Genomic DNA, 11999 nt, shown 5'->3' on the forward strand with positions numbered 1-11999 from the left:
AGTTTTATCCTCTGGGATGAATTTTCCGTCGAAAAATCGGTTATTGGGTGGTTTTTGGCAAACAGAGGTTAATTATTCGTGGAGCGATCGCTTCCGTTGCCGTTCGCAATGGGTCGCAAATTTGACACTTTTATCGCATTATCACATCACACATTGATCGCTAATCCGATTATTCCTAAAAATCTAAAAAATATTCGTGCCCCATCAGTTTTCGGTCGAATTTATGTCCAAGAAAGCAGATAAATTGCAGAAAATTTTAGTTTTGCATCCAAAAATTCGTAATCAACGCTAAAATGATCTTTTTTTTGCCTGGAAAACATATTTTACTGTTACTTTTATTAAATTTTTTCGTTCAACTTTCGCTTTTATAAAATGTTTCAGTTGTCTGTAAATAAGTTATACGCTGTTGGAAATATATTTTTTTAATTACCTTTTGCTTTGTTTTTGCAAGCCGGTAATCGGCCCGTGGGCATTAGGGGAGAATAATGCCCTACATTCATGATGATACCATAATGGCAACGATGACGACCACGATGACAACGATAAAATGATGAGGAGGACTAGAATACTTACGCCGCCGTCTATGAATTGGCGTTGCGATGATTTAAACACATTTCATCGGCGTTAATGTTATCGCTACGGTCTTTGCGGCAAAACTGGACCTGCTTTAAAACCTGTTGCAATCCTCGGCGATATCTATCATTGAATACGAAGTAAATGAGGGGAGTTATGGCAGCATTTGAAAACAAAACAAAATGTACAGCGAATCCAAATTGATTCATGTTACACGGCATTTCCCATTTCCACACAAAGTAAAACAACATTCCGTACACAAACAGTGGCAGAACACAAAGCGCAAATGCAATAGTTATAGCGCAGATGTTTGAAATGACCTTTACGTTTTCTTTGTAAATTCTGAGTTGAAGCCTTGATTTGCTATAAATTGTGAGTCCTTGAATTCTCAAACTCCTTATGATTCGAGTGTACAAGAGTGCTAAAGTCAAAAATGGAGCAATCACTACGAGAACCAAGACAACTACAACGTAATCTTCTTCGGCTTTTTTGGGATCAAAGAACATTTTTGGCTCCCATCTGAAAATGCAATATGTTGTGTTATTGTTGGAACTAAGACGTATAATAAAGAAATAAATGCTGTGTAAACTCATCGACGCCACCCATACCAGTGCGATAACAATTTTACATCGTTTTTGGGTTATTATGGCGGGGCGATATGGAAAAACAATTCCGCGATATCTGTCGACAGCAATGACAACCAAGCTCTGGATCGAAACAACCAATGAAGTGTCTTGGAAAAAATAGATCAGCTGACAAAAAATCAATCCCACAGATCCTTCAATTAGCCATCTTCGAGGACCGTTTGCGATTTCGGAGATTTTCATCGGCACGGCCAACACTGAAATAGAGAAATCCGATACGGCCATATTTGCGATGAGATAGTTTACAGTTGTCTGCATCCGTCGGTTCCTGATCACAGTTGCAATGATGACAGAGTTTCCAAAGAAAGAAACGATCGAAACTATACTGTAGGCCAAGATCTTGATGATCTTAACTTCAAGTTTATCTTCTGTGAGAGAAGGACATTGTTCTGGTTCAGCAGCAGTGAAGTTTTCCATGGTAACTAAGATGGCATTAGAGGAGAAATTTAATGCCATTACTCTGGTTTTTTGAAGTCGCCTTTGCCTCTCCGTACGCCTGAGCCACTCAACTCATAGCAAGAAAGTACACCACACTATCAACAACTGTACTGTTCTCACGCAAATTACCTTGAGGTGATTTTGAGAAAAACGTGTTGTTTCTGTCTCTAGACTCCAACAGTATTGAAGGAACTCTAAGATGAAGAAGAAATCCTTCGGTTTTAGGGATATTAACTTCTCAAACTCCCCCCGACAAAGCAACAATGCAATTCTGATTCTGACTTCATCTTCTTTTTATCCCGCTGGTGGCAGCCCAGGTTTTATAGCTGGTAAAACTACATTCAGCCCACCTCCCACAGGTTCTATTGGCGTCGATTAATTAGTTGTTTTAGCTGCGAATTTTTATCTGCAGATGTCTCCGTATTTATTTAGTCGCTTCAACATTGCAAACTTGCGTTATATATATTTATTCAGCCGAGCGAATAAGGTTGTTGCCTGCAGCTCAGTGCTACTGAAAACTGCCAAATTGAAAAGACCCCGGTGATGACTTAAAAGGCAATCTTGAGAAACTGAAGTCGTAAAAAAACTAAATTCCACAGTTTTTTGTCCTTCGAAAGATCAATAATGGACTAGTAGAAATTCTGTCTATTTCAGCCAGTTTGAATTATTAAAAATGCGGGGCTGTATGAATATTTTACAACACAAAATTTGATAAATACGACTTTTTCAAGAACGTTTCAATTCAAATCGGACATTTTGACCGTTCGTGTAAGCTTTATTGAAGATATAAGGAGAAATCAATGTGTTGCAAGCACCACGTATTTAAATTTTGTGGACGTCATTGAATGAACACCATGTCATCCTTCGAGGCAATCGCAGGTTTCCTGGAGCAAACAACACGAAATTAGCGGATGTGACATATCTTTCCGCATTGCCCTTGCAATAACTCTAAGCGAAATTGATTATTGTAGCTGAGAGAAACTAAAGTAACTGCGAAAGACCTTGATTGTTTCTTTTTTCAGGCTTCCTTTGCAACTGCTCAGTGGGTTTTTCTCATCTGACAGCATCCCGAAATTCAGTTGGCTTTTAGTTGAACATTCACGTCACCGCATGCTTCCAAAAATTGCTGACTTGGATGACAGATCGCGTGATCGACATAATTTTTTAAATTACAGAGATCCAACGAAAATAATAAAGAGATAATTAAACCACCCACTGCCGATTCATAATGAGGCTTGGTTTCTTTAGGCGTCAACAGTCTTCAGCTCTCCAAAGCAGGCAGAATGTAAGCAATTTCATGGCAGAAATCAGCACATAAATTTACTTCCAGATGGAGATATACTTTTTATTTACTGGTATAAGACTGACTTCTTTCATTCATGGTTTAGGCTGGCTTAGTGAGAATACCAATGGACTTATATCGACTGCCAGGGGCGCCTTTACATACTCATATCTCAAAACACCGTGTTAGCGGCGTGTTAGCGACCACGAAAAAAATGCAATTGAATTGCCTTATGTAAATATCATTCCTATCACCATACTGTCATCATCGGTTGTTGTCTGACTTGTTTGCTGAATCGTTTCGAGCAAACTTTATTTAAGGGCACTCTGTGGATAATCAAGTCGATTTACGATTTACAGTATCCTGAGCAAACTTCATTTTAAAGATGACAGAACAAAGTAAAGATAGGAAATGCCGGTTTTCAGTTCACATGTTTCAAGAGGTTTCACCATTTTTTAATATAAAAAAAACGATTGGTTGAGGCAGGTTATTGAAACTGCAGTAATTGCTGGTGAAAGGTGCAACTGCCATTTCACTGAGGTTGAGAATCCTGTCTTGAGGCGTTTGCTCTTTGCCAACAAATACGTCCAGGTGAAAAAGACAGTTGGTTCGGACGGTGGAGTAGAGTCGTTATGGCAACTGTTACCGCAGTCTCAACCAGTTAGAAACGAGTCCGTCCTTATAGCTTTAGCCAAAATGACTACTTAACAATTAGACCCGTAGCCCGCACGAGGCGAAGCCGAATGGGCTATTGACCCGTGGCCCTTGAGGGCGAAGGGTCTAAGCGTTTTAGTGCCACCCAACTAGTCGGACATAAAAGGCAATAATAAAGTTAGCAAATGCAAGCTGAAAATATATTTATTTGGGGATAAAACGAAAGAAAGCATCACGCTTTTGCTACTCAAGGACTATTACTGATAGTCCTCTAGTAGCGTAGCCAATCAAAATGCAGGATTTGCATTAGTCCACTAGTTGAGTGATACTAAAGAGGGATATTAGCATTTATAAGTGCAGCGGTTATCGTCCTGGCCGTGTTTATTAGGAAGAGAGAGATGCAAGAGACAAAGACCAAGATCATGGGTCAGCCAACCGTGTGTTGTTTCTTTTTATATAATATTTATCGAAAAATTACTCCATTCTGATTGGCTAAGAGAAATGCAGTTTTCACCGTAATATAGTGCAGAAAAACGAAAATTCGGTGCAAAAAGAAGTAATAAACCAAGCATTCTGATTGATCAATGAGCAAACAAAGTCAGACTATTCAATCAATTGCGAACCCTGGATGGCGCAAATTTTCGTACAATTGTGTGATACGCGAGCGTTGTTTCAGCTAGACCATCTAGAAATTTTTCATGATATGTTTAAGAAGTAATCATATGATTTTTCTAGTGCAATTTGGAATTAATAAGCAGGTGTAAATTTTCTCATCCTCCAAATATCATTCTCCACAAGTGATAAGAATAGATGGTAACGCCTTATTACAAAGCATTATGGGATTGAAATGCGGGCAAACATCGCAAAAATGTCTGTTTTTGTCCTCGTATTAATCCCATAGTGCTTTGGGCTTTAAATCGTGACGTCAATTGAAAAGAGTGCAATTGCACTCGCCCGTTTTGTTCGTCTTTGACTGATTTTTCATGCTCATATATTTTTCAACTTTCTCATGCACATATATTTCAAATTGCACTCGCGTGTGATTACCTATACTATATGTCACTAAATGTGACCTCTCCGATGGAGGATATGTTGCTTATAAAAATAGGCACTGAATCGCGCGTGTGGAAAGACACAAACACTGAAGGCTCTTCTATCTGCAAACACCATAATCGGAGAAACACCGTCGAGGTGTTTCCGTGTGCTTCAGAAAAGCAAGAACGAATTTCATTGCCTGTTGCATGAAATGCTGTTTGTTATGGCTCTTAAACCACAATATTCTGCGAACTGGTGCAAGTGATGTGTTTTTACGACAAACATTTCTTCAAAAAACATCCGAACCTGTGCAAATGTTATTCTTAAAAGTCAAGCTTGGCTATAGAGAAGGTATAAGCTTATGAACTTGTTGACCGAGTAGGAGTAGGAGGAGGGCTGGACGGAAAAATATTTGGCCCGAGATTCAATAGCTCACGGACCTCACTACGCCAGGGCCAAAAAGTTTTCCTGTCCGGCCCACCTAAACTCAGTCAGTAAGCACTTTAACATATCGGCTCTTTACACTATTCATGAGCACTCAGAGGATGAAGTTGTGCCAAAAAAAGTTACAAATTTGCACAGAAAATTGTTCTAATATGTTGTTTGTAGTTGCTTTTCTGGATATAACTGAACTTGAATGTTTAGAAGGGACGAAATCATCTAAAATGGGATCGCACAGAGTACCCTGCGAGCAGAGTCTCTTTCGATCTTCCTAGATAAGTCGGGAAGAGGAAAGTAGACTCTGCGAGCGGCCTCCACATTCTTTGATTTGCCGCTCATCTAAAGAGTTGGATAAGTCAGTCCAGTTTCGACTTATCAAATCTGTTTCTTTTAATTTGTGCGCATGATCAATCACCACGCGTCATCAATATTTTTTTACGACAGCGTGGCAATTTTAACTGTTAGAATTCCCATGAGTTTTTCCTATATGTGGCGGTTACAGAAACTAGCCTTACAGAAACCTATAAATTTTTCAGTAAAAAAAAAATGGCATTTTTAAGATATATGGACTATCTTGAGTTTCCAATGAAATGATTCCTTGATTGTCGTGTGTTTACCGGAGTTGTTCGAAAATATTCCGACTTCTTCTTCTTCAGTCGTTTTGTGGCTACTGGTCACGCGTGACTGACACCGGATACATAAATTTTCAATTTTTAACGCATGCTCAATACAAATGTGGAAGCGGCGAGCAGAGTCTACTTTCCTCTTCCCGACTTATCTAGGAAGATCGAAAGAGACTCTGCTCGCAGGGTACGCACAGAGCAGTACCTGTTCCTAACCGGGCCTTACGGCTTTTTCCGGCCCTCCTCGCCGAAATGGGTAAGGCTTTAACTTCATACGGGGATTTTCTCAATAGTTTTACAATGAAAGCGCGAGCGAGGCTGTAAGGAGCATATCATAATAAATCTTAATCTTGAACATACGCACGCTGAAAACCGTTTTCACTCGAATGAAAACATCGAATGTGAATGTGGCGTCAGAAATTTCTAGATAAGATAATAAAGGTGGATTTCCACTGTCGCCACTTTTTATGCGCGTGCACGTACGTAAACTTGAATAGGCCATTTTTGAAATATCAAATATTTATCTTGATAGTGAGGCAGTGAGGACAAAAACAATAGAAACACGTTGGAATAAATGTGAAAAATATTTACATATCATCCACTTTCCTTTGTCTTTGTCCTCTAAACCTCTCTTTCAAGCTGAATTTTAATATATCGAAAAAGGCCTATTGGCGCTATTGGGAATATGCAGTGTTCCCAAGAGCATTTGCAAACAATGGTTTATGCAAAATTTAGGGGCTCCAAAAAGGTGAAATCTCGGATCCCGAAAACCCTATTGGATGCCCTCCTTAAATGAGCGCATTTTGCAACATACAAAGAACATAAAAAGTACTAACAAACAACAGGCATAAGTTGATCCAACCATTTAAAGTAAAATGACCAAGCCTATTTCGTAATCGAAAAGTGCCCGGTCTTTTTTAGTTTATTTCTAACTTGTATGTTAAATACAAATTGACTGCCTCGTTAATGAAACATTCTCTTTACCGTTTTAACCGAGCAGAATGCATAAGAAGCCAGTCCAATTATTTCTGTCACGGAAATGCTTACCAGTTGACAAACAACAATTTTCACCAAGTGCAAAAATATTTTGACTGCATCGTGTGTAATTTTTTTTGTGCGTGTAGGTACTTAGACCAAGTTTTTTTCGTCAAAACAGACTCATATACGTGGAAAAGTTTTAAATTCAGTAGCCAGATCTTTTTGTTTTTCTATCATATCCGCTTCATGCTTCATTGATGCCTCAACACAACATTGTCACTTTTTATTCTTAACAATACATACATATGTACACACATACATAATATTTGTTTTTCCTTTTAGTATTTCTACTGTGCAGGGTGCCAAAATGGACAACAACATATTTTCGTCCGGAAAACACTAAGAATACATAGCGATCAATTAACTTCTTATAGTCCTTATACTATTATCCTAAAAAAATAGGCAATCGATCGGTTTCCGCACATAAAGTACCTCATTAAGTTTAGCTGAAAAGGCTGAATGTATCTGCAAAAACAGTTGCACTAGGTAGATTGTTTTAAAGCTAGAGCAATTTCCCTAAGGAAATGTGAGATGATTTCCTCAAGTTCCAAAAGGCAAATGCTTGGTTTAATACCAAACGAAAACGTTTTCAAGTTCAATGGGGATAACTATCTCCAAACACATGGAACCACCATGGGGACAAAAACGGGAGTCTCTTTTGCTAATATTTTCATGGCGCAAATTGAAACAAAGTTAACACAACGAAGTGATGCCAAGCCAAAAATATCGGTAAAAGAGATATTAATATCACCCTAACCCTAACCCTAACCCTAACCCTACCATGAAAATTCACGGCCGTGATATCAGAGAACGAAATCACATGTCTCTATTCAAAACCGAATCCATCCTGGATGTTAAAACTCACTACAAGCCGACTGAAACCTTTCAGTATTCACACTTCAACTCATGCCACCCTCCAGGAGTAAAAAATGGCTTCATTTATTTAAAGCTGAGGCAATGAGACTGCTTAGGACTAACAACATTTGAAGATAGCCAAAATGTACCGGTGGTTTTTATTCTGTTTTACAGGCATCTAAAGTTGCAATGAATTCACGAAAAACTCCTTTTCGTGCTGAAAATCGCGTTGATATTGAAGGAGTCATTGGAAAAGGAAATGAAAGGAAAGGAAAGGAAACGAACTTTATTTAAGTTTAACTTTATTTAAGTCGTCTGGAGCACTAATTGGGGACATTGTAAACTGAAATCAACAGTTAACGCAAAAAAAGTCAAAAGTTGGTTTTTGAGGAGAGGGGAAAACCGGAGTACCATCCCTGCGCACTAATTGGAGACACTGTAAATTGACATTAACGCTGTAAATTTTGGTTTTTGAGGAGAGGGGGAAAACGGAGAAAAACCTCTCGGTGCAGAGTAGAGAACCAACAAACTTAACCAACACATGACGCTGGGTCTGGGAATCGAACCACATTAGCCACATTAGTGGGAGGCGAGTCCTCTCACCACTGCGCCATCCCTGCACCCAAAGGGCGGTCTGGAGCTGGCTGTTTGATGCAGTGCACGTGTGATCTGTCTCATATGGTTTAGAGGCCGACATTTCTGTCCCTCACTGCCGTACCGGGAGGAAGGTCGGTATATGAAAGCTGCGAAGGGCCAACTGCGTGCAAAAGCGATCGCACGGGTAGAAATTGAATCCCGGGATAACTCGGTTGGTACGACGCTCCGGCGCCATCTGTAATCCTGTGTCTTCACCACCACACTACAACGACGAACATGCTCAACCCAATACAGTTCTTTTCATTTTGTATAATAAGTCAATTGATATCCATGTATAATAACCAAAACTAATCTTAACCTGACCCTAGTTTTTCTTTAGGCTTTATTAATTAAGGCTCCAAAAAAGTTTCTTCACTTCATCTGAGTGAATATTCAACATAAGAAAAATGAGGATCATCAATTTAATCTTGGTAAAAACGGATTTTCCCAGCAACAGCTATACTGATGTTGCAGTGTCAAATACGGTCTCAGGTTGAACCCTTTTTACCTAGCTTAATTTAAAATGGTGATCCTCATTTTACTTGGGTTGAATATGCAGCCACTCTACTTAGTTTAAAGCAGCTATCAACGGAGATTAACCAAACGTTTAAGAACATACTAAGAACATACCCAGAAGGAGAGTCAATTTAGAACATCGTTTTTTTTCATTTGTTTATTTGTTTTTGTGAGTAGTAGTACGCCTATAAATAGAGATACAAGAAGTGTGTTATGATGATAGTTAACTCAAATACTTAAAACGTTTCTAACAATGTGGTTTTCTTATTGCATGATACACTGAATAACGAATCAGTTTGTATTCAAACGTTTTCAGGTCAATCAGGCTCAAATAGCGAAAAAAAGAAAGTTCATCCTCAGCCCCAAAATGAGACGTTCTTATAAAAAAGAAAGTGTATTCGAGAAAAAAGCAACGCTACCTTAAAATGTCACTCGTGCAATAAAAATAGTTTACTTCATAGAAAGTGCGGCGTACGGGGTTTTATGCACGAGTTGTTTGTGTCAAAAACCCGAACGAGCGAGGAACGAGCGAGTGAGGGTTTTTGACACAAACAACGAGTGAATAAAACCCCGTACAAAGCACTTTCTATGTCGTAAACTCTTTATTACACATAACATGAGAATTTTCATTAAAATAGTTTTCTGAACGCGAATTAGAAACAAAAACTCACTAACAATAGAACCAAATGCAAATTTAATTTAATTCAATAACAAAGTACGATTTGCACGATTTGCACGATTTGCACGAGATGCACGAGTGATTGGCATGGAAACGCCTTTACGCTATCGCTGATTGGTTATACTTTCACATGTGAAATAGCTGTACGCCATTCTGATTGGCTGTATAGGTCTTTTTCACATGTGAAAATAAAGCGTATAGATTTGTACAAATGAGCTTTATGGAATAAAATTCTCATGTTATGTGTAATAAAAGCTATTTTGTTATAGTGTCACCTTTTCTCGCGATGGACAATGTTTATCATGGACAAAGGTCGTGAAATTGACTGAGAAAGCAAAGAAAGGATTTCCGTACTGTCTTCTGCTTACCCTTGACTTATAAAGAACCTTAAATTGAATCTAGCCAGTTTCATTTTGTTGGTTTGCAGACGCCGTTACAGTTAACTATTGCCCATTGCAATTAATCCGTGAAACAATGTTTTTCGTACTGGCCACTGTCTCTTTCGGAAAGTGAAAGGTATTAAAACGGCGACTGCCGCGCCATGAGCTGTAAGGCTTATGTCTAGAACAGTTGCTCTTCCTTTTCATTAATCGAGTATCCATTGTACAGTCACTTTTGCTATAATCATATTTATTCTTTCTCTAATCGTTGTATACGAAGATACAATGATAATGATAACTACGACGAGGATTATAATAATTATGATGATAATTGCGAGAATTTCAGGAGAATTCATAATTGAGAATAAAATACAAACAGCAGAGATTTTATCCTCAATTAAGCTACGATGGCCGAAGAATTCTCACTGTTATATGATGATGGCGATGACTATAACGACAATGATGATGTGGTTACGACGATGATGACGATGTCGATGGTGATGCCGATGTTTATGATGACCAATTACGATGATGACGATGATGTTGATTGATGACGGCGATGCTGATGATAATTACGATGATGACGACTACCACGATGACGATGACGAACGATGACCATGATTGTAACGATGTCGATGATGATGCCGATGATGATGATGACAGTTAACATAATAACGATTACGACGATGATGATAATTACGATCATAGGGAGCTTACGAAACGAGGACGACGACGGCTACGAGGACTTCATTCAAAAATACAAATCCGCGTTATTCATATCACTACGAAACTATTTCATGTTGTTCCGCGTTAAAAATGTGTAGTAACGGACGAGGAATTAAACTGGTATGAGTGGGTTGGCCAAGCGTAGAGAGAGAACTGAAAATTCATCGTCATGTGCTAACGTCCTCCACAGAACCTTGAATTTGGTCATTTCACGTCGTCATTTCGGAGATGACAGTAAAGATATGTACCAAACCGTCGGCGTCGTCGTTTCGTAAGCTCCTTACTGACGATTACCACGACGACGAGGGTACCATGATGACAACGTTAACGATGACGACCACGATGACAACGATAAAATGGTGAAGAGGACTGTAATATTTACGTCGCCGTCTATGAATTGGCGTTCCGATGGTTTAAGCATATTTCATCGGCGTTAATGTTATCACCACGGTCTTTACGGAAAAACTGGACCTGCTTTAAAACCTGTTGCAATCCTCGGCGATATCTATCATTGAATACGAAGTAAATGAGGGGAGTTATGGCAGCATTTGAAAATAAAACAAAATGTACAGCGAATCCAAATTGATTCATGTTACACGGCATTTCCCATTTCCACACAAAGTAAAACAACATTCCATACACGAACAGTGGCAGAACACAAAGTGCAAATACAATAACTATAGTGCAGATGTTTGCTATGACTTTTACGTTTTCTTTGTAAATTCTGAGTTGAAGCGTTGATTTACTATAAATTGTGTGTCCTTGAATTCTCAAACTCCATATGATTCGAGTATACAAGAGTGCTAAAGTTAAAAATGGAGCAATCACTACGAGAACCAACACAGCTACAACGTAATCTTCTTCGGCTTTTTTGGGATCAGAGAACATTTTTGGCTCCCAGCTGAAAATGCAATATGTTGTGTTATTGTTGGAACTAAGACGAATTATAAAGAAATAAATGCTGTGTAAACTCATCGACGTCACCCATACCAGTGCGATAACAATTTTACATCGTTTTGGGGTTATTATGGCGGAGCGATATGGAAAAACAATTCCGCGATATCTGTCGACAGCAACGACGACCAAGCTCTGAATCGAAACAACCAATGAAATATCTTGGAAAAAATAGATCAGCTGACAAAAAATCAATCCCACAGATCCTTCAATTAGCCATCTTCGAGGACCGTTTGCGATTTCGGAGATTTTCATCGGCACCGCAAACACTGAAATAAATAAATCCGATACGGCCATATTCGCGATGAGATAGTTTACAGTTGTCTGCATCCGTCGGTTCCTGATCACAGTTGCAATGATAACAGAGTTTCCAAAGAAAGAAACGATCGAAACTATACTGTAGGCCAAGATCTTGATGATCTTAACGTCAAGTTTATCTTCTGTGAGAGGACATTGTTTCGGTTCAGCAGCAGTGAAGTTTCCAATGGTAATTAAGATGGCATTAGAGGACGAATTTAATGCCAT

The 11999-nt window shown here is 38.9% G+C and overlaps 2 protein-coding genes across 2 annotated transcripts; both read right to left on the reverse strand.

Annotated features, from left to right (window-relative positions):
• Window positions 1-503: 503 nt before the first annotated feature.
• LOC138036135 (neuropeptide FF receptor 2-like) lies at window positions 504-1838 on the reverse strand. Its single transcript, XM_068882490.1, has one exon. It carries the CDS (start codon window positions 1671-1673, stop codon window positions 582-584), a length of 1092 nt encoding a protein of 363 aa, XP_068738591.1. The 5' UTR covers window positions 1674-1838; the 3' UTR covers window positions 504-581.
• Window positions 1839-10910: 9072 nt separating this feature from the next.
• On the reverse strand, window positions 10911-11999 carry LOC138036136 (neuropeptide FF receptor 2-like). Its single transcript, XM_068882491.1, has one exon. The coding sequence runs from the start codon at window positions 11997-11999 to the stop codon at window positions 10911-10913; it is 1089 nt and encodes a 362-aa protein (XP_068738592.1).

Source organism: Montipora capricornis, unplaced genomic scaffold (assembly GCF_036669925.1).
Source record: "Montipora capricornis isolate CH-2021 unplaced genomic scaffold, ASM3666992v2 scaffold_461, whole genome shotgun sequence".
NCBI lineage: Eukaryota > Metazoa > Cnidaria > Anthozoa > Scleractinia > Acroporidae > Montipora > Montipora capricornis.

What these genes read in the sequence shown, in the direction of transcription:
- LOC138036135 (XM_068882490.1), bottom strand. Translation starts at nt 1,673, where the DNA reads ATGGCATTAAATTTCTCCTCTAATGCCATCTTAGTTACCATGGAAAAC.
- LOC138036136 (XM_068882491.1), bottom strand. Translation starts at nt 11,999, where the DNA reads ATGGCATTAAATTCGTCCTCTAATGCCATCTTAATTACCATTGGAAAC.